The sequence below is a fragment of the Pan paniscus genome, chromosome 21, assembly GCF_029289425.2.
Source record: "Pan paniscus chromosome 21, NHGRI_mPanPan1-v2.0_pri, whole genome shotgun sequence".
In the NCBI taxonomy this organism is placed as follows: Eukaryota; Metazoa; Chordata; class Mammalia; order Primates; family Hominidae; genus Pan; species Pan paniscus.
The window spans coordinates 11,472,234-11,500,204 of NC_073270.2; the positions used below are offsets into that span (position 1 = coordinate 11,472,234).

The 27,971-nt window shown below is 41.8% G+C and overlaps 2 protein-coding genes across 2 annotated transcripts in view; one reads left to right on the forward strand and one right to left on the reverse strand.

Annotated features, from left to right (window-relative positions):
• Positions 1-26,643, forward strand: part of SLX4IP (SLX4 interacting protein) — a 193,312-nt gene extending 166,669 nt beyond the window's left edge. The window contains exons 6-8 of the mRNA XM_003810570.6: positions 383-471; positions 19,934-20,034; positions 21,276-26,643. Of these exons, the coding sequence (XP_003810618.1) occupies positions 383-471; positions 19,934-20,034; positions 21,276-21,996 (911 nt within the window). The 3' untranslated portion in view covers positions 21,997-26,643. The remainder of the gene's footprint in view (positions 1-382; positions 472-19,933; positions 20,035-21,275) is intronic.
• Positions 7,503-12,887, reverse strand: LOC106634175 (dnaJ homolog subfamily C member 9-like). The gene has a single exon (XM_034947446.3). It carries the CDS (start codon positions 12,870-12,872, stop codon positions 12,111-12,113), a length of 762 nt encoding a protein of 253 aa, XP_034803337.1. The 5' UTR covers positions 12,873-12,887; the 3' UTR covers positions 7,503-12,110.
• Positions 26,644-27,971: the final 1,328 nt, after the last annotated feature.

The following is a 27,971-nucleotide window of genomic DNA, read 5'->3' on the forward strand; positions in this document are numbered from 1 at the left end:
TAATATTCTTCCTCTTCCTCTAAAGTCTTACATGCTCATTTTGAAAACATTGATCCTATTTTCTAAATAGGAGTTCTAATCAGAAAACAGCTGACTGACACAGAGGGGAGGGTGCAGAGGTTCTGCCTGGGGGTTTCCTGCAATGTAATGGTCCCGGGGCGCAGGTGGACCAATTTGCAGCCTCGTCAGCTCTCCCTAGAGCTTTGCGCTCACCCTGCCCTATTGACGGCAAACACTTGAAAGGATGGGAGGAGAGAAGAGACGTATGTTTTATATGGATGTGCATATTGCAGTAACTTAAAATGAACAAAAATCTGGAACGACTATTCTGTGTTTATAGTTTTTTGACACCTTTAAACTTGTTTTTCTTCATTTTATACAGAACTCTGTGTATTCCCTGACAGATTTGTGGTTTGTGTCAGTCAGCTTGCATTCAGTCGTGATCTTTTAGCAAATCAGAATGAAGATTTGGTGAGTATGAAAAAATTCTATAAACAAATAAGTCTGCTTAAATGCTGAGTTACTGTAAAAAATAGAAAACAAGAATTGTCTGCTGTTGTCATTCAGCTGATGAGCACCCAGCGCATGTTTTAAGGGAACAAGAAGCCCTACCTGTTTTACGTGGTAATATCAACTAATTCGTGCATTGTTCTTCTTTTCCTGAAGACCATTTTAATCAGCAGTACCTTTTCCATATCAACTGTAAATGAGAAAGCAACACATCACAAAAGCTGTGATGGTGCTTATGATAGTGTTTAAATGAAATAAAGAAAAGTCTTTAAGTGAAATGAAGCAAAATCCACATGTTTCCACTGGAGGCTTTCATTGGGGTCAGTGGCTTTTAAATTTTATTCCATGGTGAATCACCGACATTTTCATGAGAACCAGTACTTTTCCCCAGTGTATTATTTCATAGCTGATAGGGTTCATTTTCTCCCTCTCTCTCTCTCTCTCTCTGTCTCTCTGTCTCTCTGTCTCTCTGTCTCCCTGTCTCCCTTTTCTCATGCTAAGTCTTGAGCTCCAGCAGGGCCTGCTTCTGTTTTATTGGAGTTGTCTCTTCAGACAAATAGATAAAACTGACTCAGAATTGCAGCTGACTGCTTTGTCTTTTAAGCTGAACATATACACTTGAGAATCTCCTTGTTGCACATGTGTGTGTTTGCTGCAGCCACAGTCCAGTCTGCCTGACTTCTACACAGACTTTTTTTCATATTTTTGGATGTATGACTTGAATCTTTAACAAACAGGGACATATGACTTGAATCTTTAACAAACAGAAAAAAACTCCAACAGACATTAACCGGGCCATGAAGTGTGACATGATTATTATGCTTCTAAAATAATTTATGGGAATATTAGATTACCCTTGATGTTTATTATTTTTTAATCCATATGAAATCTGAAATTTGGCCCACATCATCTAAAACCAGCTTCTTATCTCATCTTAAATAAATACATAAGAAGAGTGTTTCAGAGGCTACAAGGGTGAATAGAGACCCAGGAAAAGTAAAGAGCAGAGAACTTATATTTAAATTTAGATGTCTGCGTTTGGTGCAGAGGAACCCTTTGCAACAGCCAGTGTGGTTCATATTTCCTCTTCTTCATCCATCAGTCAAACTCTTAAGAATACACATTAAATGAATGAGGCAAATTTGGTGAAAAGTATTAAGTTTGTCCTTTGAAATATTTCCAGGATGTTGAGTTATCTTCGTAAACTAAGAAATACTAAAGTGGCAATGCCATTGGCATACATCTAAAATATAATATAGCTTAACTGATTCAGAGCAAGGAAGAAATTGATCTATGGGTTTACGAAAACAACAATTAACTGTTCCAGAAAGTATTATTACTTTCAAATGAAATACAGGAGAAATTAGATCTTCTATCTGATATGTAATATTAATACTTAGTATCTTAAATTATTAAGGAGGGATTAAAACATCTCAATACAAATGAAATATTATCCCCCTTAGGGGCCTTGGTATTTATACAGATGTAAGTTTTCTATACCGGCTGTCATATAAATCCTATAATCTGGAGGACTTCCTAAACATTGAGAATTTTCATTCTGAAAATCTCACCAGTCTAAGCCTTTTACATGAGTGAGTTCAGTTTCTTTATCTTTAAGATGTTCTGATAACCAGTGATAACATGACCAGAGTTAACCACATTAACTTATGAGGAAAATGCCATTTCCATCATGAGGCTCGTTCCTTGTTTTGAGTGATTGTCTTTAGTTGTGGTCAGTTTCTGTCTCCTCAGTTGCTCATTTCCTCCACCTCTGTCTCTTCACATATGCATTTTCCCAGCCACATATGTCAGCTAAAGCCTGGCACTACTCAACAGTTTCATCTCGGGGCTCAAGCTCTGTGCGTCCCTGTGCCTAGCCTGCTCACCTCTGCCACCTCCCCTCCTCACAGGCCTCCAGCCCACTACTTCCTCAGGCCTGTTGTTACTAGAAGCAATAAAAGACCCAGGTCAAGTAAAGGTCCCTCTCCCACAAATGGCCCATCAAGCCAACTACACCATCCTTCCACCAGAAGTGTCTTGTAGTTTAATTCTCATTGATATTTGACCTCTACAGAGTCTGCCTGTCTCAGCTATTTAAGGATCAATAAACAGCCCTTCCCTTCCAGAACTGCCTTCTGCCTGAGAGAAGGCATTCTTATCACTTGTTCTATACTTCAAATGCCCACAGCCAGTGATGTCAGGCTCCTGTGAGTATTCCCTGGACTTCCTTCAAGCTTTGAATTCTTATATCACTTTACATGGATATTCACCAAAGGGCAGGATCCGTCTCATTTTCTCTGGATAGCGATTCTCAAGAACATCTGACTGGGCAAGGCTGGGAAAATTGGTACCCGCGGTAGCTATGTTGGAGAGATTTCTTTGGCAATAAACTTCAGTTGTTTTTGTATAACTATTGACTTAACTCACTCTTCTGCAGCCACAGAAGTGACAGAGGAGTGAACTAGTACTTGAGCAACAGCCTGGGTGCCTTACTCGTGCTGTAGCCTTGAGAGCTCACATTCCCTTTCCTTCATCTTTTTTTTTTTTTTTTGGATTCTCAATGTCTAAGTGACAATTTGTTAGGAAATCTGGGAGCGTCTATTCAAAACTCCTCTGTCAAGGGATTCTTTCAACCTGTAGACAAGGAAGCCAGCTGCACTTAGCTCCCCAGTACTTAAAGGTGGTTGCACAAAAGAACTGCTGTTCCAGATCAGGCAGTACAAAGGGAGTAATCCCCCTCCTTTACGGAGCAGAGCGAATGCAGCCACGCTGCCCCTAAGCACCACAGCGCCAGGGAGGTCTGTCCCTGCTGTCACTGTTGGCGTTTCTCTTGTCCACTCAGGGACTTTGGTGCAGGGAGATCCTCTGTGTTGCAATAGCTCTGCACAGAGTGCCCATGTGCTAGGGATGTGGGAATTGTGATGTGTACTTTGGGAAGAAAGGGCATTATTATGAAATGAGTCATTGTATTTTTCTTACTAGAGTTTCTCATAAGAAATCTAAAAACTCTTGTAGCCTCAGTTTTTGACCTATTGCTAGATATAGGACTGGGGAGTCTTTTGAGAGTTTTTACCTTTATTTGGTTTGTGTTTTCCTCACCGTTTTTTTCCTTGGAAATATGAAGAACATAAAGTGAATTTTGATTGCACTCAGCTACATTCCATTCCAACAATATTTTCTTATTTACAAACCCAAAAGCTTATGTAGAAACTGTTTTCTTTCTCAGATGTAAAGTCCTGGAGCCTTTGGGAAATTTAAAATTATTTATTATTTCTTTGTTAAAGTTGTGTAAATAACCATAGAACTCTGTATATATCTGGGACATTTCTGGGTCAGGACAAAGCTACTATTTCATTGTGTGTTAGTTACAGCCACTCCTTCTAGTCTCTGGAGATCAGCCTTCCCATCTGTTTTTACCATCACATTTTAACATAATTTGCTAAGTCCCAGCTCTATACTGGGAACTCTGGTAGGCACCAGGAAAACAAAGAAAAGTAAGAAAGTGTGTTGGCCCTCAAGGAGCTTACAGTTTGGCAGATCAAGGCTGCTGAAGGATATCCTGGTGACCTAAATATGTCATTCAAATAGGGCCTCCATTTTTCCTAAATATTTTTCCACTCTGCACCTGTATCTTTAAGGGTTCCATTGGATCTCTTCTGCCATTCCTCAGAAGGAAAGTCCAAAATCCCCCAGCCCTACTTTTTTTACTTTTAAACCGAAGCTCTCAAAGTCTGTGATCCTTTTGGAAATTAAAAAATGATTTGTAGTGCTAGTACTGCCTACAAGTGGACATATACATTAAGATATTTGAGTTCTCTGCCTTATACTCTTTATTTGAGTTGTGGTTCAAGTTGTGAAAATAGCTGTTAAGACTCTGCAGACGTAGGCCAGTCATACAAGGCTAGGTCCTCACTGTAGCATCATCTAAGTAGAAGGATTACTGGGACATCCTGACAAGAAACAATATTGAAGCACTAACTCAGCTGCTTCTCTTAAGGCACACTACTGTTTAGTGGTAAAGAAATGTCCTTCTAGTTTTTGAATACAAAATTGAAGTGAAAATGAGTTTAGACTCATTTTCACTTCAAATAAACTATTGAAGGCTGAGTTATTTTTAGCTTGGCTGTTATAGTCCTCAGCTGTGCATAATCCAGCCCTTTGTGGGCCATAGCCCTCCTCTCATTCAAGGGGGAGGGTATCAAATTATCTCAAAAATCTTTTCTCACATGGGATTTCTATTGGAGGAAGCAAATAAAACTGTAGCTAAATAAAAACTACAAAATAATTTTGCACAAAGAAGAAATTTTCTTGCAGATTAAAAAATTATGATTAGAAAAACTTCCAGGGTAGTTATATTTGATCTTAAGAAAGATGTAAATAGAAATTATAAGCTAAGATTATAGGCCTTATGTTTTTAGAACAGAAGAAATAAGCTAATTAACATTTGACTGTGCACTGATGTTTGTACCCTCATGACAGAATCCTTTAACTTTTGCATAAGTATAAATCAGATCATTCAAGAAAAGAATTCTCTATTTTTGTGTTTAGAAAATGAAATAAGTAGTGGATGACTTTTCCAGATTTTTCATGATCTATCATAGAGTTAAAAAAATTTATTTTTCTTATTTCTAAACAACGCTAGTGGTGAATTGCATGGAAGATATTAACAAGAGATTCCTGTAGCACTAGGGAAAGTTCCTTGAGTAGAGAGAGGCTGTTTTCATATTTCACATTTTCCACAATGTTATGAACTTAGATTTTACCTAATAGCTGATGACCAATATTGTGCATATTCATTGTGCAAAAAAGCTTTTAATCCAAATATATATAAAGAAAATAAAAATTAGCCACAACTCTGAACGCAAAGTCTCTGCTAGTGATCTGGATGGTATCTCTTCATACATCATACTTAATAAACTGAGGTCCGTGTGTATGTATTTTAACTAGGACCCTATTTGTCAGTTATGCGTTTCTGTCCATTTTTTTTACTGATGATTTTGTATTTGACAAACTCTGCTACATGAAGACTTCTTATCTAGTAAGGAAAGTAACTCTCAGTGAGTTTATTATTTTCCTTTCACTTGTATGTCAGTGCTGTATGGTAGGATACATTGTTTTTCCTCAGAATTGTGTTTTCTGTAATGATCTCTGCTTTCGATGATGTTGGTGTTATGTTTTTCAAATTAGATAAATACTTGTATTTTCTTCTGATACTTTTATGGAATGTATTTTAGTTTATGATATGAGGTCCTTTTTATTCCGTGTAGTGACCAATATTATGCTAATTATAGTCTTTAGGTTTAAGGGACAGCCGAGCTGTGTCTGCCTCTGCCACACCGTCAGTGCACACATGACAATGAGGCATCTGTAGGGAGCAGACTCTCTTTTGCCCCTTAGCAGCTGGATTTCGCTGATGACACTAAGATATTTGGGTTCTCTGCCTTATGCTTCATTTGAGTTGTGGCCAAAATAGCCATCAAGGTTCTGCTGACCTGCATCAGCCGCACAAGGCTAGTCCTCACTAGCATCATCTAAGTAGAAAGATTAGTGGGACATACTGCCAAGAGACAATGTTTAAGCACTAAATAGAACACTTCTCTTAAGTCACACTACTGTTTAGTGTGAAAGAATTCTCATGGTGCTTGCCCCCTCCCAAGGCTGACTGCCCTGTCCCTTTCCAATCAGTTAAGGCCAAGGCTCAGGGTCAGAACATGTTCAACAGATAGTTAAGGAATAGATTAGGGCCACACCCTCAGCAAGTGGCCTACGATGGGCTGTTTTCCTTGGATAGCCACCATCCCCACCCACCCTTATAGGGACTGGCAGAGAGATGACCCTCTGAAAATGCTGGTAGTGAGGATGAAGATGTCCTCTGTTGGTTAGTTTCTCTAGACTAAGATGGAGAAAATAAGAAAAAAAAAATCTCTAGGGTGAGATCATTTTTTAAAAGATTGTCTTCTGCTTGTATATTACAGTAACCTGAGTTCTCTTTTGTTAATAATGAAATTTGTTCTCTTTTCTTAATAATGAAATCTTCCCAAATGTTTAGCCAGCAGTATTTGTGAAAAAGATGGTTTGTGCCTCCTCCCACCACTGCCATTCCTGCAAGGGAACCTGCCCTTTGCTGAAGTAGAATAGGATAGGTTAAATGAATGAGGATCATTAGATAGGATAAGTTGGAATAGGATGTATCTCTGTCCCCAATCCTTTGTGGTTTTTTTCTCATAGTGTATCTTTGCATGTGCAGAGGCCCGTGATCTCCATTGATGACCCCTTTGATAGATTTGATTAGGAAAAACGTGGTGGGGAATAGAACAACTGGAAAAGGGATTTGAGTTAAAATGTAAAGACCTGGCTTTGACCACTGCCTCTCCCCTTATTCACTGATGACCTTACACAAGTCATCTGGCTTCACAAGAGCACTAGTCACCTAACTTGTTAAGCAAAGGTAAACATGATACTTTCTGTACAGCGTTCTCAAGTTTTCCTAAAGAGCAAGTGAAATAATGAATATTAAAATGTCATAGAAGGCCAGGCGCGGTGGCTCATGCCTGTAATCCCAGCACTTTGGGAGGCCGAGGCGGGCGGATCACGAGGTCAGGAGATCGAGACCATCCTGGCTAACACAGTGAAACACCATCTCTACTAAAAATACAGGAAAAAAAAAATAGTAGCCGGATGTGGTGGCAGGCGCCTGTAGTCCCAGCTACTCAGGAGGCTGAGGTGGGAGAATGGTGTGAATCCAGGAGGCGGAGCTTGCAGTGAGCCGAGATTGCGCCACTGCACTCCAGCCTGGGTGACAGAGCAATACTCTGTCTCAAAAAAAAAAAAAAAAAAAAAAAAAAAAAAAGGTCATAGAAAGTCTAAGGCACTTATACAGTATTAATTTTTATCAACATCATTTCCTTTCTTCTCTGAAGAAGTCTTCATTTAAATGCAATTAACGCCACATTAACAGACTGCTGTACAATCTTCTCCTTCCTGCTTGAAAGGAGAAAAATACCTGACACTATCGTTCTGCTTATATTATTAATATTTTCCCAAGAAACTCGACTCCCTAATTATTTTCTCCACTTGCCAGCTCAACTTTATTTTGCAGCTATAAAAACTGAAGTACCAAAGAGTTAAGTGATAAACCCCTATTTAGCCAGCCAGTCAGTGGTGGAGAAAGAGACACGCTAAAGGCAAAAACTGGTGACCTTCAGTGGGAGTTCTGTTTACCAACATCCAGAGGAGGAAGAGGAGGAGGAGGAGGAGCAGCGACCACCCAGCTCAACACCTTCGATTTCCAGTAGCTGCCAGCAGACTCACATTGAGATACGGCTTTGGAGGAAAAACCCAGTCACCTCTCTAAAGTACGTAGGAATCAAGAGACAGCAGACTTCTCAGGCTTGAATTCCTAAAAGCCCATCTTCATCAGAACACCCACAGTGATAGCACAGAGAGTTCATTAGTAAGCAGATGATTTAGAATTCAGTACTCATTTTCCCAAGGATACAGTGTCATAACGGGATGAGGTTCCCAGACTAGTTCACAAAAGCTGTTACTATCATGAGCTCTGAGTCTTGGAAAGAGGAGGCCTTAGTATCTGTATCCCAGGGAAATGGCAAGAGCTATTCCTTCCACATCCCTGGGCAGAAGGCCAGCTCAGAGCAGAATTTTGAAATGAGACAATCATCTGTGGTGTGTTCTCTCTAGCTCTTAGACCCTTTTCCCATCAGTGCCCAGGGCTACTGTGGGCTCTCTTCTGGTTAGCCCTACTCCCTGCGCAGCTGGACTTCATGTTTACCCACCTCTCTCCACCACGTCCCTGTTCAGGCCCACACGCTCAGTCAGGTGAGATGTTAGGAAAGATATTATCCTTCTTTCATCATCCCGAAAGAGGGCTGTCTACCTTCCCACAGGTGTTGGCACTTTTCAACCACAGGCCTTTGTCAGAGAAGGCATTTTTTTTTTTTTAACAAGAAGACCTCCTAAAGTGGCCCAACTCTGCCTTGGATAATTCCTAGTATGTTTTCTCTATTTTTTACAGATGTTTCCCTTCTACTTTTAAACTGGAGTTACTAGCCTATGATTCATGAATTCCTTAAAATTAAAAAAAAATGTGTATTTTTATGTTTTTTTCTGGTCAAAGTTAAATAGCTTCTATCCAATTCTCAGAACAGTTGATAAGCCTCACAATGTCAAGTGCTGGCCCAAACCCATAAATTCGTCAAAATGTCCAAGTTTGTCACACTTGTTTGGCACCAGAGATTTAAGCATAGAGGCTAAGGTTGGTCAGGATATATTTTTAGGTTCTTGAGGGTAGGTGAATGTAAACTGGAAAATCCCTGTGAAATGTATACTTCCTGCAAAATAACTTCCTTGATTATTTTCACCGATTTCATGTTTAGGGTGATACTGTTTGCAGCCACTTATGGGTGCTTCCCCAGATCTACACAAGAGCTTCACTGGCATCAATTCAGAAGAAAAGAAAACTTTTAAAAAATGATTTTAAAGAGAAAATGAGAGTATTCACTACTAACCCAAATGACAGCATTATCAGCAGCCCTGGCTCACTTCCCCTTAGAGACCCGCCCTTTTCATGGGAAGGCAGAGAAGTGAAGTCCTCAGAGGACGGACTCTGGGCCAGACACGTGTGGAATGAAGGCCTTGCCCCTCACTGTGGGAACTGGGCAGATGGCTTGGCCATCCAGAGCATCAGTATCCTCAAGTCTGAAATGGGGAAGGTCATGTCTGCCTCGTGCATGTCTCACGCGGACTCACATACCAGGTGCTAGCCCCTGTGCCAAGTGTTTTGCCTTTGGTCTCAGAACAAATGTCCATCATCATTGTCATCTTTGGAGAAAAACAACTTCAGTCCCAGTGGAATTCATGCGATGCCACTTTTCATTTCACCTCCTGTTTGCCTCAGTTCCCTTGAGTCAATACATACATGCTTGTGTGTTTCCATCTTTTCTTTTAGTTATTCATCGCGACTCTGTCCCACCTGTTTTGCCCTTTTTACTTAGTTATTATCAAAAAATTTAAAAAGTATTATTAGTGAAATTTAGGAAAGAGAGACTTCTCCCTCATTTTAAAGACAGGTGGCTTCTGCGCAGCCATTTTGCCTTGTGGTCTGGGATTGTAGTCATTGTCATTCATGCTCTGTTTGCCCTGCTTTTCTGTAACTAACTGAGGCTTTCGTATGTGTCATATTTCACATCGCTGATGCTCCTGAAAATCATGAGGTGTCCACTAAAGTATGGTTGTAACGTTCTTTTTGCCTCATTACAAATTAAAATGTTCCAGTTTCATACTTTAACATTATTATATGCCCCCCAAATAAGCTGATAATATATTACACTTTTAATCTGCTTTTAATGTTGGCAGAAGGTTTTAATTATTTGCAGAGGGCTGTCGCATACAATAACCTATTCAGTGCAACAAACCTGAGAAGAGATTGTATCAGTCTTGAACCTTTTCGTTTTCACGAGACAGCAAGGCCAACTCAAAGCAGCTTAGCAAAAAAAGGAAGGTTTTTGTCTCATGCCCCTGAAAAGTCCAGGCTTTAGGTACAGCTTGATCGGAGACACAAAGAATATCATTAAGACTCCATTTCTCACCATCTTTGGCTCCAGATTCCACTGTGTTGGCTTCACTCTCAGCTTATGTGTGGTGGTTGGTCCCGGCAGCCTCAGGTCCATATCCTTCCAGCAGGGGGAGGTGAGGCCTCTTGCCAGGACAGCTGTGGCTGATGCATCTCTTTGAGGCTTGTTAGTTCAGTAGTTTGATTGGCCTGAGCCACAGGCCAGTTTTTGGAGTCAGGTAGGGAAACAAGGTCTCTTGAAATGCATGGACATGGATGGGGGTTGAAGATGTGATTTTCCAGGACAAAATCTGAACATTGCTTCCAGGAACTGAATGAGTATCCACCATAGAGGCATTATTATCATCATCTCTCTTTTTATAGATGAAGAAACTGGTGCTCAGAGAATATGTCAGTTGTCCAAATATCACAGTCAGGTAGTGACCAAGAGGGGACTGGAGCCAAAGTGCTCTTCTCTTTCTATAAGTCCATATCTAACCATGATGGCAAATGATACTGTGGCCATTGGGCAAAGTGAAGAGAGTACTACTGCACAGGGAGCAGGCCTCCTAGACTCATTTCTGCCCCTGACTACATGCATGGCCTCAGTCTTTGTGGGTCTCATTCTTCTCATCCATCACATAGTGACAATACCTGCCCTGATGAATACTCCTTGGGGCCCAGATGAGATGTTGGGAAAAGGACTTTGGGAATCATATGAGTTCTTCATGAATACAAGGCACTCTTGCCTTCTCTCCAGCCCCACATGGTTTGTGAAGGCATCACATTTGAAAATGTGTTCAACACTCTCCAGTTTCCAAAGTTGCTTCCTACACCTCACTGCATTTAAATTTCCCAAACAGTCCTGTAAGGTAGATGAGAAACCAACCATCAAGGGGTTGAGAAGCTGGCCCTGGGACAAGCCAACAATGAACATGAGACCTTAGACTCCGCTCCGTTTCACCTCTGTGCTGGGACTCGTGTGCCAGGAGCCTCAGCCTGATTCAATCAACTCTGGGTGTATCATTCTCAGCAGATGTGATTAGGAGGAATCGAGAAGCAGTAACATTTTGAATATGCCCTAAGACTATGTTTTGTAATATTCTACTGTGAATTGCCTACTTTCAAAATACTCTGGTTGGGTTACTATTATTATTATTGAGATGCAGTTTCGCTCCTGTTGCCCATGCTGGAGTGCAGTGGCGTGACCTCGGCTCACCTCAACCTCCGTCTCCCAGGTTCAAGCGATTCTCCTGCCTCCTGAGTAGCTGGGATTACAGGCATGCACCACCACGCCCGGCTAATTTTCGTGTTTTTAGTAGTGACAGGATTTCACCATGTTAGTCGGGCTGGTCTCGAACTCCTGACCTTAGCTGATCCACCCGCATGGGCCTCCCAAAGTGCTGGGATTACAGGCATGAGCCACAACGCCCAGCCATTAATTATTATTATTTTTTTAATCATCATGTTTTACCTTTTTTATTTAATCATATACAAATCTTACAAAAATGCTTGAAGTAATTTAACACCTGTACATCAGTACAAAACCTGGCTAAGTAAAATGAAGAGAGGATCTATTCAAGATCATTAAGACCAAATGTAAACTGGGAAGTATGTGGAAGATAGCTGTCCAGCAAGTGTCTGGAAGGTGTTCTAGCTGGGTAGAGAGCCTATTCTAACAGACACGCACATCGCAGAAAGCGGCATGAACAGAACCACATCCTAGATAAGAGTGCTGTGTACAGAAGATCCATGGAGGCAAGTGCTGTCAGGAAGGACACTGCCTCCCTCCACCCTCCCAACTGTCACCACCAAGTTCCTTCAGGTGAGACCTCACACAATGTCAAGTGCTTTCTAGGAAATACTAAGATCAGGTTGAGAGATTCTGCTTGGTCTAGTCAATCTGAAAAATTCAGGCTGGAAAGACACCTTTTCTCAAGAGTTGAATTGCTTTTTGCCTTCAAATCTTGCCTGCACCTTGCTTACAATGGCATCAATTTACACCTAAGGACCTTTGAAGAGAAAAATTCCATTATTTCTTTTTTTTCTTGAGAGCAGATTTTTTCCCTCCTCCTTTGGAAGATTTGCAGTACTTTGCTTCCATCTGAGCCAGAAAATTGTCCATTTCCTTTTGCCAATCCTTTTGTCTGCTCTGAATGGCTGCCTTCAGGCTACCCACGCCTTTATCAAGCCCCAACTCCTTTCTGCTCATTTCTGCTTCTTTGGCCTCTTCCTGAGCCCTCCTTTTCTTTGCATTCATCTTTTGTGTCGATTCTTTGACAAAGGCATTGTAGGATGGGACCTCTCCGGCGTCAATAGCTTGCTGAATGATATTCCTTATCCTGGGTTCCTCTGTGTACTGCACGCAAAGCACAGACTCCATGATCTGATGATCCATGTCACCCTTGAAGTCCAGATAGGCCTGCTTAATATCAGCCAGCTCTTCTTCCAAACCTTTGTATGTCTTTTCAAAAACTTGAATGTCCTCTAAAGATATCTTTTTAAAGAGTAGCCGCCAATACGCCTCCCAGTCTTGATCTTGGATGAGCACAGGAGAGTCCTCGTCCACCGTTCCCTGCTCATCATACACTGCTCTCTGTTCTCTGTCACCGAGAATGGAATAGACTTTTTCCAGGATCTGGAAGCAGCGGGTGGCGTCCTCCTTGTCGCCCTTGCCCACCCGGTCCAGGTGTACCTGCAGGGACACCTTGTGGTAGCCTCGTCGGACCTCGCCATCGGAGGCCTCGCGTTGCACGCCCAGCACCCAGTAAAGCCAGCCATTAATTATTTTCATTTGGGGTTGAATGTAACAGAATCAGAAGAAACTCATGTACATAACCATGAGAAAACAGATCCAGCTCTCGAAAGATGAAGACAGAATTCATGAAGTCCTACCTTGGGAACAATTTTAAAGACATTGAATAGCTTTTTTTCATCCCTTTATTGCCTTCACATGACATTTTACAATCCTAAAAACAAGAGTTTGGTGGGATAGCTTCTGCCATATGCTTCCAGTATGGCTATGAAGGATACTAGGAGGATCATATGGGGTGGGCCATGTGGTCAGGATGAGCTGGGATTGGCTGGTGCACCCCAAGGACTCTTGGAGTGACCAGTAACCTAATGACATGGCCCCAAAGATCTGCCACCATAAACTCCAACCTCAGCTAATATTAATGTCTTAGAGCCTTCAGCCAGTTGCTGGAGAGCTGGCTGCAAGTCACTCCCAACATAGGCCGTGTTTGTCAGATGGGTAGGGGTGTTACCATCCCATGTTGTGTGTCCATGTCACACCAGGTTCTAGCCAGCAGCATCTGACCCTGGGGTGTGGTGTTAATATCTGCCTCACCAAGCTGTATTGAGGGTGACAGTGGTGGGTGCCCCCGTTTCTCTGTTCTCCCTTACTGCAAAATTCTTCCAAAGTGGTGTTGTCTAGACCTGTGCTGGCCAGTACTTGTAGCCACTGGCCACATTTGACTATGGAGTATTTAAAATACGGCAAGTCAGAAATAATGTAATCCAAGTTTAAAGTGCACAGCAGACTTTGCAGACTTAGTATATAAAACATCTGAATATTTTTTACATTGATCACGTACTATAATGATTATATTTTATATTATGTTAAATATATATTATTGAAATGTAATTTCACCTTTAAAAGTGTCCTTTTACTCTTTTAATGGGTCTGTAGAAAATTTCAATTTGCTCGTACAGTTCACATTCTGTTTCTCCTGGAGAGTTCAGTCTCCAGTCTGCCTTCATACTGGAGAAGTGCCAATGCAGCCACTTGCACTTCTCCCTTGACCCCATCTCAGGTAGGCTTGGATCCCAGCACTTCACCAAAAACAGCTTGTGTCAAAGTCACCTTCCTTCCAGTGATCAGTTTTCACTCATAACCAGTCAGCAGTGTTCCATACAGTTGTCACTTTCATTGGCATTTCATTCTTCACTTCCGTGTCACTCTCTCTTGCCTCCAGGAGCAATATGCTATCTTGATTTTTCTCCTCCTCACTGATGCTTCCCTCATAGTCTCTTTTCCTGAATCCTCCTCATCTTCTCAACTTCTTTTACTCATCCAAAGTCATTTCCTAGTAGAGCTCATCCTGACTGACTCTGAGGACTTTGTGTCTGCAGCTCAGACCTCCCTGCTTTGTGTCTACAGCTCAGACCTCCCTCTGCCAGAAACCTGTGTCTTACCTGCCTGCTCAGCACCTCCATTTAGATATCCAGGAGGACGCTTACATCATCTTAGTCCATTTGTGTTGCTATAACACAATACCCAAGACTGGTAACTTATAAAGAACAGAAATTTATTTCTTATTGTTCTCAAGGCTGGGAAGTCTAAGATCAAATCACCAGCAGGTTGGGGTCTGGTGAGGGTCTAGTCGCTGCCTCCAAGATGATGTCTCATTGCTGTATGCTCCAGAAAGGAGGAGCAGTGTCCCCACAAGGTGGAAGGACAATAGGTCCAACTCCTTCCTTCAGGCCCTTTTATAAAAACACCTAATCCCATTCATGAGGGTGGAGCCCTCATGGCCTAATTACATCTTCAAGGCCCCACCTCTTAATACCATCACATTGGCAGCACCTGAATTTTGGAGGGGACACAGTCATACCATAGCAATGCCTAAAACTGATTTCTTGGTCTTATTCCCCAAGCCTGACCCTAAATTTACTATATTTTCTGTGTTGGTAAAGGCCAACTTCCTTCATCCAGTTATTTAAACCAAAGATTGTGGAGTCACCAATGACTTCTCTTTCTCCCACTCTCTATATCCCATCCATCAGCACATTGTGTTGGGTCTCCCATCAAATTATATTTCCATTCTAACCACTGCTCCCCAAGGAGCAGGCTCTTCTCCAAGACCCATCATCTCTGAATCAATCAATCATTGCCAAGGCCTCATCACTAGTCTTCCTCCTTGTAACCTTGTCCCTCTGCAACGCCCAAGGTATTCCTTTTAAAATGTCAAGTCCCCCCCAAAAAATTAAATAAATAAATAAATAAAATGTCAAGTCCCTTTTCTTCTAGGAAGCTTCCATGGGTATATCATCTTCCTCACAATAAAATATGCCATCCTTACAAAAGTCACACAAGATCTGCCTTTTCACCACCAGTACACACACATACCCCTCTCTTTCCTGCTTCCCGACCTCTTCCCCTGGTTTACGCTCCAGTTTCTGCACCTTCCAGGCATACTCTGTCCTCAGACCCTTGGTGTTCACTCTTCCCCCTACCCAAAATGCTCTTCCCCATCTGCTTCTGTGGCTTGTCCTTCACTCAGGTCTCTGTGTAAAGCCCACCTTGTTACCTACCACAGCCTTCCCTGACCACCATATCTAACATAGCACCCCATGGCCCTTTAGATGTTTATTTCTCCTCATAACATCATAACCACCTGACATATGTTTATTTGTTTGTTTGTTGTCTTCTCCATTGAGATAGGGGCTCTGTGAAACCAAGGTCCTTTCCCTCAAGGGCCTCAAGCATTGCCAGGTACAGAGTTCAATATTGCCTGATTGGATTATTCTGTGGGATTCTGCTCAGTTATCAATTCTGTGTGCCTTTAGGGCAGAAGTTCAATAATTCTGCTGGGTATCAGAATCACTGAGGGGCTTGCCCAAAATATACATGTCCTGACCCCACTTCGTAGAGATCCAAATTCTGAGGTGGAACCTAGAACATTTTTAAACACACTTCCCACATGATTTTGATGCATGGGATAAACGGACCACACTTTGCAAAAGGCTGTCTCACTGTACCAGTTTGTGTTTGTTTATCTGTTGCTCTGCCTTGTTGAGTGTTGTTTTATGTATATCGGCAGTTTTTGAATCACCCGGGAACCTAAATATAGATGCCCTCGCCCCATCCCAGATTTTGTGAATCAGAACTTCCAGGGATGGGTCTTGGGAATCTCCATTTTCAAAAGGCTCCCTCTGTGCCTCTGATGCAGCCAGTCTTCCCACTGGCCTGCGGGAGCCCCTCCTGTGCTTTACAGACTTCGTGAGGAGGTTGGAAGCTCAAGAGCAGGTGTTTTCTCTGCCGTTTTAGGCCAACTTCTCTCCCTGTCTCCCATTAATCCAACAGTGTTCTGTTCAAAACCAGTTTTTAGTAAGTTACTGTGGGGTGACTCCTTGGTTTATCCACAGTTTCAATGTGCCTTTGGGACTTAAACATTGCCCAGTATTTATTTTTCTTTCTTTCTTTCCTTCTTTTTTCTTTCTTTTTTTTTTTTTTTTCAAAGCGTTACTCTGTCACCTAGGCTGGAATGCAGTGGCACAATCATGGCTTACTGCGGCCTTGACCTCCTGGGCTCAAGTGATCCTCCCACCTCAGCCTGCTGAGTAGCTGGGGCTATAAGTGCACACCACCACGCCTGGCTAATTTTTTGTAGAGATGAGGTCTTACTATGTTGCCTAGGCTGGTCTCGAACTCCTGAGCTCAAGCTATCCTCCTACTTTGGCCTCCCAAAGTGCTGGGATTACAAGCATGAACCACTGCGCCTGGCCCAGTATTTCTAACTGCATCTCAAATCAGCCTGTTCTCTGATTAGAGGCAAGAAGGATATCTTAGGCACCTAGCTCATCCTGGTGGGGACTCTCTTTGCAGTCCTTTCTATCCTGGAATTTAAAATGTGTTTCCCAGGTCAGCCCATACAGGAATAGGGTAATATCACCCATTGTCATACTCAAACATTCATCTGTTCAGCCTTCCCCTTGGTTCTGTACTGGGACATGTGCATTGACTGTCTTCATCCTTGGGGTACTGGTCTCCAGAGTACCCCCAAAGATCGAGAAAAGTCCTGATCCCTTGCCTTGTGGCCTGCCTAGGCTGCTTAGGTTGCTGAGGGAGGGTATCTCCCTAGAGGCCAGGGCTTTGCCCTATGTCTGTCTGGTTTTGCCCTAGAACTGTGTACTGACATTCTTTATAGAGAGAAACTTTCGAATCAAAAATCTTCAAAGTATAACCAAAAAGTAAAACAAAATAGGAGGTAGGGTGGGCATGAGGCAGATGGCTGGAAATGGAGTATACCAAGGAATGATATTTGTAGAATTTTATTCCTTGGCCCAAGTGTAAGAGCTACCTTCCAGGTCGTAAGGAATCATTTATGAAGGCCCTGGAAGATCCTGTTGGTTAATCTAATTTTTTAATACCTGAGTCTCCATGGACTCAGAATGTCCCATTCTGGACTTTGGATGGCCAGCTCTTTGGTAGCCTCTTTGAATATGTTGGGTTTATCTTCATTCTTTACAAGACATGATGGGATCATTATTCATGGCAGAATCTGAAAAGTAGTAGGGTTGTCCCGTAAGCCCAGAAGGCACTTGCAACCCTCTTAGCACACATTATATATCTGCACCTTGGCGTTGTACCTCCGGATAAGCCTCAGATTGCATTTTGATGCCAGATGTGAGAAGCCTTTAGTAATCAGGACGACTCCCTTTAGGAAATCCTGTTCCCAGGTGATAGCTGCTTCCTAAGGAATACTTGTTTGGGGGCTTGGGGGTTGGGGGGGCGGGGGAGGGGAGCAGCACCAGAGGCTCTGATTTAGAGACAAAGCGGAGTTAATTGACCCTAGAAATGTTAGAGTAAGAGATTTCTAATGAGACCTGACAGCTCAGGGGCTGAAGAGGGAGTCTAATCTTTTTTTTCCTGCCCACCCAGTCTTCATACAAATGTAAATATGCCTCCTTCAACAAATTGCCAAATGTGGTTTTAATTTGTAAGCAGGAGACCCCGCCTTGCCTTTCTCTTTCTTTTTTTCTTTTTTTTTGAAAACTAAGTCACAGATTTTACACTTTTTGAACAGGACATTTCCTCCTGTCACTCTGTCACCTTTTCTGTTGTCCTTTTTCTTCCAAGGACATTTTCCCCCATTGTTGTCAGAGGAATTTGGGATGAGAGCCGACTGCTCTGCTTCTTAAAGGAGTTTTTGAAGTTCCCGTAGGAAATGCATAGTGCTCTTTAAACTGAATTTTTAAAATAAATAAAGGCAGTGATTGAATTTAATACGAGATTTGAAAGAGTGTCACTATCGCAGCATCATACTTTATGTGGCATACGCAGTATTCATTGTTGTTATTTATGACCCTGTCTGCCTTCCATTGTGGATTTCTTCCAGCCTTGGGGAATTTACATCATTCCTAATAGCAAAAGGCTTTCTGGTTCCCACAGAGTTGTTCAAAGCCTGACTCATGCTCCTTATGTTAATTGTTCAGCTCTGAAAATACAGCACTTACAGGGTGTGGCTGTGAGGGGAGAATCTACTGTACTTATAGGGCATGTTTAGAAGTGTTTCACACATAAATCTCGATTCCTCTCGCTCTCTCTCTTTCTCTCTCTCATCTGAATTTTAAGCTGTCACTCATTTTGGCCAACTAGTAAGTCTTAGAAAACAAAAAAAAAAGGGACTATAATCCAATAAAATCCAACAAAACCTAGAATATTCTGTTCACTAGCTTAAAACTCACTTGAGTTATAACCAGATATGACTTTGAGTGACACTGGCCCAGGTCTGAGATGGATAGGCACAATTGAAGAGTGTGAAGAGCCCATCCTCAGTGGTGCAGGGCAGTGATTAGGCAAAGCACATTCCCTCGGCTTGTAGGATAACCAGGCACGGTACTCATGGCTGCCACCCACCAGGTACTCTGGGGCTGTCACTGCTAATTCCAGTGTAGGTCTAAAGCAAGGACCTACTGACAACTTACTAAAGCTGTTTCTGGTGGTAGCAACATTTTATTGGAATTTGATGGAGAAGAATACTTAGTTTCTCAGAAAATGTGAGGAGTTAACACCTTGTATGGATTATCTACTTGATAACCAAAAGGAGAAGAGATTCCAAAAGCATGAAATGGGTTAATGTTGGCAAGGTAGGTAGGCTTTTACATTTTATAATTACTTCCTTATGATGCTTCCATGGGAACACAAAAGGCTAGATAGGCAGATAATCTATGAATTATATAAAACCAGAGTGGTGGTTAGTATAAGGAAAAAAGTCCCGAATTTTTTAGTAGCCAAGAATCACAAACTACAGTTTTCAAAATACCAATATTAAAAGATTTGACTGTTGCTATGGTCTTGGGTGTGACAAAATATTCTTTTTTTTTGAGACAGAGTCTCGCTCTGTTGCCCAGGCTGGAGTGCACTGGTGCCATCTCGGCTCACTGCAAGCTCCGCCTCCCGGGTTCACGCCATTCTCCTGCCTCAACCTCCCAAGTAGCTGGGACTACAGGCATCTGCCACCACGTCCGGCTAATTTTTTTTTTGTATTTTTAGTAGAGACGGGGTTTCACCGTGTTAGCCAGGATGGTCTCGATCTCCTGACCTCGTGATCCGGCTGCCTCGGCCTCCCAAAGTGCTGGGATTACAGGCGTGAGCCACTGCGCCCAGCCACAAAATATTCTTTATTTTTGCAAATAGAGAAAATATGGGGAATTCTTAGGGTGATAAGGGTGTAGACCACTGTGTCACCAGGTCTTGCTAGAAGAACAGAGCTCACAGGCACATTGCCCCACACAGTAGGATTCTGGGGCTTTTGTCACAGCCTGAGCCTCACAGATACCAGATATTGGCCAAGAGTTCCCAGATAGTTTGGAATCAACATTATTTGCCTTACAGTTTTGTATGTTTATGATGCATATTAATGTATGAAATGTGGACTGGGAGTCCAAAAGAAGTTACAATTAACCATAAAGTCCTAGGTAAAAAAGGTTAAAATAGCTTACCACTGAGCAGTTTCATTCAGTCTTTACAAAAATAAATGTGTTCATTGGGGCATTCAGAGTGTAACTGTTTTCTCTCATGTTCAGCTAATAGATTTCTGGTTGAACCTTTGTTATCTTTTGGAGTAGACAGAAAGAGTTCTCCATGGAGTGTCTGATTACTTTGCTGAGTGTGCAGAGAGTTCACTTCCTCCCAGTGCAAAGCTCCGGAGAAATGCTCTGAAAGAAATGTAGGTGCAATGTGTTTCCTTTTTCTCATTTTTGCCTGTCTCTATGTATGGATAGATAACATGAAGTCCAGAATTAAACAGAGTGCCTGGAACTGAAGCACAAACTCCCCTCCGTCACGTACTTACTCTCCCCTCCCTCCTGACTCTCTTGCTTTCTGGACAATAGGGATAGAATCCTTGCTTCACAGGTGTGTTGCAAGGAGTAATTAATGACACGTTCTTTGAAGATGAAAAGCACCTGTTGGTGGTGTGTTTCATACCACTTTCAGAGGGACTACAGACAGATCTAAAAAAATACATTCCTTTCCTAAGATCCTTGTTCTGACTTTAATATAATTACGATAATCCTCATGCTCCTGGTGACAACAGTAAGAACATGAATATTACATGTATTTGTTTTCACACTGAAGCTAGCTGAACTAAATATTTCAGCTTTCAGTGTTTTGGTGGTTGAGGAAATTTCTTGCCATTCACAAACCTATAAATATATGCTGAAGTTAATATCTTTAGTCTCTAATTCTCCCTGTGCAGCTTCTATCCTGCCCCTCAAAGTTCACTTTATCATCAGAGTGAAGTTACATTGTCTGTTGTGCATGCTGTAAGGAGCAAGGGGCTTATATACAGCTATATCGACACTCTTTTGTCTTCCACGATTGTATTTTATTGCCTTTCATGCTGACTATCTGAAATTTCTTCCAGGACATTTCAAATTATATTAACTAAGTCCTACTCCCATTTGTTGATCAAGTTTGATCAACAAACCTGATACCAGCTAAATGGTGGTTGTATTTGGGTAACATCTTGAAATAGCCTGAGAGAAATTCCAGAAGATTTTTCTTTACTCACAAGTAGAAATTGTGTGTATGTGTACATTTGTGTACACAGAACCTGAGTCTACTCCTGGAAAAAAAAATCAGTATATAGGCAGTACTGACCCTTAACATTGGAAATGAATACCTATTTGCCTTAGTTAAAATGTGAACGCCATCATAAATCCATTTTTAACCCAATGATTGATAAGCAGTATCATGTATAATGGAATATGTGAAGGTTTTTGCTTGATTCAATCTGCATTGAAACATACACCTGTGGTGGGGAGTGTTTCCAGATTTGCTGGGGAAGTGAGAAGGCAGGTAGTGCCTGCCTCCTTTTTCAGGTGTAGGAACTGTGGTAGAGGGAATCTGGAGGAAACAGTGCAGTGACAGCTTTACAAACCATAAAATCATTTTTGTTTGTTTCAGCGTGAAAAGAACTGAAACAAAAAGCAGTGTCACGAGCAAATCGCAGACCAGAAGAGACACTGTGGAAACATCTAGTGACTCAGTGATTGCAGAGATAGCAAGGAGGAGGAATGATGGTCAGGCTTCCTCCAGTCCCCCATCAGAATCCATGGGACAAGCAAAGGATTACATAAAGGCAGCTGAGAGCCACTGGGGGCTTCCTGTTCAAAAGCTGGAAAAAGTTAATCAGACCCAGCCAGAAGACACTAGTGGCCAGCAAAAACCTCATCCTGGGGAGCGGTTAAAGACAGGGCTTCTAAGCAGGAGCCCCGTCTGTAGCTGTGAGTCAGCATCACCATGTCCAAAACAAAGTCCACGAGTGGCCAAAACCCAACAGAAACGCAGGAACCGCAGCTCTGCGGAAGACTTCGACCACCACAGGAGAGTTTCTCTTGGAAGTGATCGATTAGTCCCGAGAGAAATAATAGTGGAAAAAAGCAAAGCTGTCAGGGTTTTGCCAGCTTCAGAGTTGTCAGATCCAGGATTACTTTTGAAACAAGATTTGGCAAAAACCACGTCTAAGGAAGAGTTGCATGTTTTGGAAAGTCTCTCCTCCAGATATCTTATGAAAAATAACCCAGGGCAGGCACAGCAAACCGGCTTAGCCACAAACACTGAAAGATTATCTACAATTCAGAACAGCCCAACCAAGAAAAGAAAGAAATACGAAAGAGGCCATTAACACCGAAGAGGATTGCACCGTTGGAGTTGAGGACATAGTGGCCAAACCTGTGACAAGAGAGCTGCGAATATAGATGCCGGGATTTTAAAGGAATTAATTAGAATGACCAATTTAAATAGGAAGTGTGTTATCTGTGTTATGGCTATGGTTTGTTTTCAAAGCATTTCAAACCGGGAGGCTATATGCTTGTTCTAACAGCGTTGCTTCTTTATCATTGTATTTTATGACTGTCTTCAGAGAATTAGTAATGACAAAGAGCCATCCACCTTGTCAGGGAGGAGACTGTGCAAGGACTGCATGAAGAAACTGATCATGAGCCCCTTCTTGGCACATCACTGTGCAGACAACACAATGGACCATGCAAAGACAGTGCTGCCGTGCTGCCATTCAGCTCCAGGGGTACAATCCATCCCCCTGCTCCTCAGCCTGAGTAGGAGGGCAGTGAAAGAACAAGCTAGTGGTTCTTAGCGTGTGGTCCTGGGACCAGCTTCGTTGTCTGGAAATGTGCTAGAAATGTGGTTATTGGGCCCTGCCCCATGCTGAGTAACTGCCTTTGGGTGATTCTGAAACATGTTCGAGTTTGAGAACCACTGGACTAATAGAACACTCCCCAGTGCTTCCTCCAGCCTGGCTGCCATGGCCTCCAGCTCACCAGTTGGGGCCAGATGTGCACATGCATCCCCTCGGACTCCCTCAAACTTGTAAAACACTTGGGTTTGGTGTATGGGTCACTCTCTTCCGGGTTCTACAGTATGGCAGCCATGGCACCCATGAAGGTGTTACTTTCCCTTATAATTGTTGAAGTCGATGGGCAATTCTGCCCAACCTTAGGAGAAGACATCAGAGAGGCTCGTTGTTGCCTGTAGCTCAAGCATGTCACAGTCCCTGCTCTTGCACCCACCTCCAGGATTTTGGTTTGAGACAGACTATAACCTAACAGGAACTCAGTGACCAGGTTCCAGTTTCCCAGTTGGAAGGCTTCGCAGGCAGTTCAAATTTCAAGATGGGAGCCTTCCCTTTACAATGTCACCCACTGTCTCCATTGGGCTTGCTGAAATGTCACATAATGAATTATAGCAATGACTTATTTTGGATGGACACTCGCTAAAAATTTCCAATAACCGAATTTCACTCTAAAATAGGAAAGAAACAATATTCAAGGTCCATTCATTCAATACATCTTTTTTTTTTCTGTTCAACATGGGGTGGTCCTTTGAAATGGCACCTCCCCTAAGTAATAAGGAAAACCAAGTATATTCCCTAAAGTGTTGAAGTTAGCAGAAAAATCACCCAGAAAAGCCCAAAACAATGACAAGAGTACAGAAACAGGCATAGTGTAGGTTCATGCTTGAGATGGATTAGTGGTTTATTCCATCCCGTTCTATCCTTTCCCGTATCTCCTGTCTCCACTTGTTAAGACCAGTAAGACTCATGAAGCAGCAGCTATATTTCATGGCACCATTTTGGGTCATGAAATTCCATCTTGGTCACCAAGCCTGACTGTGGTGGTAGATACTGTTACTTTAATGTTCCAAACCCTGCCTAGAAACCTGTTCCTGTCCCATGATCCCAGCCTCACCACCCCCACTTGAAACAGCCCTGCCTACTGGTGTCCTGTCCTCTTCCCTCTTGGCTTTTTTCCTGCTCCCAGCGGAACCCAGTCAAGGGATTCTATAGGAGAAGAGGGAGCCCAACAGAATACTAACTTCAGTGGAGCTGACTCTGCTTATACAATAGGGGTGGGCTGCACAGAGTGGAAACCGAGTACCTGGTAGAATGTGCATTTCCATGGCCCACTGTAGGCCCCTCTCTTAGAGCAAACAGTATTTTAGGTGTGCTCTTTATTGAACACAGGGCCACAGTGTGTCATTGAATCTTCTTAAACAGAAGCAATTAGAATGATTTAGATATAGGGAGGGCACAGGTAATAAGTAACCCAGGGGATAGACCAAGAAGCAGCTCTCTGGAAGAGTCTGGAATTAAAAAGACAGCTGTACTAGAACAATAGCCACTGCCTGCTCCAGAACTAGGGGGGAGATATTTGAGCTGGAGCCACCAGAGAAAATTTCTATTGAGAAGTTTTTATTTGTTTGTTCTGTTGGTTTTTTGTTGTTTTTGTTTTCTTCTAATCTTTCTCTGAAGTATCACTCTGGTATTGAGAAATTTTTATTTCATTAGCTAACCTGAGGTTGGTGGTTAAGGCTAGTACTTGTACTTAGAATGATTCTCTGTCAGGAAAAGTCTTGGCTTTAGAGTTTGTTATAGTTGGGGATATAACAATTACTGTGATCTAAGAGAAAAAATAGTACCTTTGGTTGTAGATAGATGTAGTTTTCCTCACAGCCCTCACATCCCTTCATGTAAAAGGGATTTTAACAGGATTTACGGAGGGAATGGCTCTCAGTTCCCACACTGTGACATGTGTTTGAGGAATTTTGCCTTTAAGCATTTTTCTTGCACATGGCTGAAACACCCCTGGCTCTCTTGTTATTTGAGTGGTTGCATGATTCTTTGGATATTTGGAAGTACAAAGGGGTAAATGGATGCCAGGGGTTTTTTGTTGTTGTTGCTTATTAGGTAAGATATGAAGAGTTCTCACTGTTGGGAATGGTATGTGTTTTGACATTCTTTTTTTTTTTTTTGAGACAGAGTCTCGCTCTGTTGCCCAGGCTGGAGTGCAGTGGCGCGATCTTGGCTCACTGCAAGCTCTGCCTCCCGGGTTCACATCATTCTCCTGTCTCAACCTCCTGAGTAGCTGGGACTACAGACGCTCGCCACCACGCCCGGCTAATTTTTTGTATTTTTTTTTTTTTTTTTTTTTTTTTTAGCAGAAACGGGTTTTCACCGTGTTGGCCAGGGTGGTCTCGATCTCCTGACCTCATGATCCGCCCGCCTCAGCCTCCCAAAGTGCTGGGATTACAGGTGACAGCCACCGCACCTGGCCTGTTTTGACATTCTTAATGATCTTAATAATTTGGCATCTGAAAGTCTGAAACAGTGTCAGTATTCTTAGTCAAAAAGAACAAGTTCTTCAACCACTTGCGTAGTACCCCAAATTATATTCAAGTCCCTGTGACTCCAATGCTTGGAGAAGTCATTGATATGATTTGATTAATGTTGTAACTTTGAATTTCCTAACTTTCTCAGTGGCATAGATTCTAAGCCACTTCCATGTGCTTTCATATGGCATCTTAATAGATTAGTGTTGAGGTTATTTTAATGTCCATAAACAAGAAAGGTCTGGGAACAATCTGTATGATTTTTCTTTCACATTTTCTTATCTTTGCTACTGGAGGTTAACTGTCGTCCAGATATGCATATGAATTGTGAAATGCAAAGATGCAAACATTTGGGGGTAGGGGAGTAAGTGCTGTAGTTCTTTTGTTCACTTATTTTAATACTATAGAAGTGTATTTCATTTTTTAAAAAGCAAGAATCATAAAAACCCTCTGTATTTTGATTTATGAAGAATATACCTTCTCTCTGAAGTATCTCAAGATTTATCTTGGGGACCACAATGGGATCACAGTGTAATTGTTTGCTGTTGGTGTCATGTTTGGATTTTAGCATGGTTTGTTATGCATGTCAGTGGCCTTTGATTTCAGAAAGAGCTTGGCGAGGGCAGAACACATAAGGGAAGGAAACCTCTGCTCAAGAGAGTGGCCTGGGATCACAGTGTCGTCATTCCCAATTTCCTTGAATTCCTTCTTGGCAGACCCTACTGTGATATTACACAAAACTGTAATGAGTGGCCCTCCTTTGGAGGTAACAGATGCCTTTCCTAAGAACTCAAAATTCTCTTTTCAGCGTGCTGTGACTTGAATATGGAAATCATTTTAATTTCTTCTTTTCTCTTATGAGGAAATTTCCATGCTTGGTTTGTCAAGACAAGAGAATTCATTCCTTATTATTGAAATATTAATGAACTGAAACACGTTGAAGCAAGTAAAAAATCAAAATTAGGTTGGTTTATCTTAAATAGGTAAAAGCCTTCCTTAGTACAAAATAAATTAAGCGTCGTAAAATGAAGTTAATTCAGGTAATTACTCAGTACAGAAATCTAACCGTATATATCATTGGTATTGCAATTTAAGGGTATAATTAAATTCTCAGAAATCTGCAGGACTCACTCTAATTTGCTTTCTATATTTATTTAACAAGACAGGGAACAAATATGTGTCAATGTGCAGCTTAACAGAGGGGACTTGAATGGATAAAATTATCTTTAATTATCTAGAGCTACCCAGTACTGGGCTTGAATTTAATCATAGTCAAATGTTTCCTCTGGCAGCATAATATTACCATACACTATATTACCTTATAATTGCCATTACAGTTCCTTATCAAAAATGTTAATTCTTTGCTTGAGCAAAAATCAGTAAAACCATATGTTTGACCCTAAAGTATTTGATCAGGGAACAGAAGGTGTGAATTGGACAGATCCCCCGAATAACTTTCTTCAATCAAGTTGAAAAACCAAACAGCTATGTAAGTCCCCAGGAGAGCTCTTTTTCCCTTATCTTCTCATTTGTTTTGTTATAAACTGTTTAAATAGTTCAAATGGTTGTGCATGCCTAGGGGATGAAACATATGTAGTAGAAATGTACTGTTTTATGAATAAGGAGTAAAATTGTTTTAAAAAATTAATGTGTATCACTTCTGTTCTTCAAAAACAAGTGAATTAACCCCAAGAAATACATATTCAAAATGCCCTTTTCTGGACAGCTATTTTAAATTATGCTCTATTTGTAAGAAGTGTTTGTGTTTTCTTTGTTGAAATAATTCTGCAGTTTTGAATACTATGTAAAATATTCAAAGGAGCTTTCCATTTAACCATCGGCCTTAAAGATTTAGGTATTGAAAACCCAGCATGAAACATTTGGATTAAATTGACCCCTAAGATTTTGGGGTGCTCCTTACAATGTGGACTTGTTCCCAATTCTGCTGCCAACTAAGAGCTAAGATAGACCTCTTTGGCAAGATTAAACTATGGCACTTTGACTCCTTTCCAAGGATCTTGACATTCCCCAAGTGGATTCATTTCCATTTTCCAAGTGAATCTAATCTTTACTCAGAACTGATGAAGTCCTGGGCTGACTGTCTACACTGCCTTTTATTTCAGTACTGCAGGCTTCTCTAGTTTTGTACATAACTTTTCAGAAGCAGTTTAGTCAGGTTGGAATAATACATTTGAATAGCTGTGCGTGCAATGCTGAGAACCACTGCAGTCGATGAGGCGTAGCTCATTTCTTCCTAGGGTTTTGGTCATGGTGGCCCGCCGTCTGGCCTAACCCACAGGAAAGACACCCTGCCCTGGACATGGGGGCTGGGCCTGGGATCTGGGGACTGCCTAACAGCATGGGGCTGCAAGCTGCAATCCCTGGGTCCAGGCTGCTGCTTTGCCACTAGTTGGTTTTATAAGTTTTGGTACAAGTCATGTAACCTCCCAGGCCTCAGTTTCTTCATCTGTCAAATAAAATTATCTCTAATATTTTAAGTGCCAAACACAGCTTTTAGTGCATCGGGATAAACATTCCCCTCCCATGTATTAATGTCTACATCTGTTTGAAAATGGTTCTCTACACTGGCCACCTACTGGGGTCACCTGGATAGCTTCTAGTTCAATCAGAATCCCTGAGGTTTGGCCTGGGCGTTGGTATGTTTAAAGCTCGTCAAATAATGACGCTGAGTATTCTTTAGAAGAGGGGCTTTCTGCTAATCAGAAGTGTACCTACTTTCAAGTAAATGAGTAGGCATGGCTTTGGGGACAAGGTGTCAGTCAACAGTCATACATGTTAATCTTACAAAGAGATGTGTTTTGTTTTCTTCTGAAGGCCCCTCTGCATTGGTTCTGCTGCTTTAGAACCTACACATCCCAACGCACCCATCATCTTTGCCAACATTGAGAAATTGTTACCCTCGTTCAGAAGATGGGTCTTTAAAGCACCTAAATAATTGTCTGAAATTTTTGCATA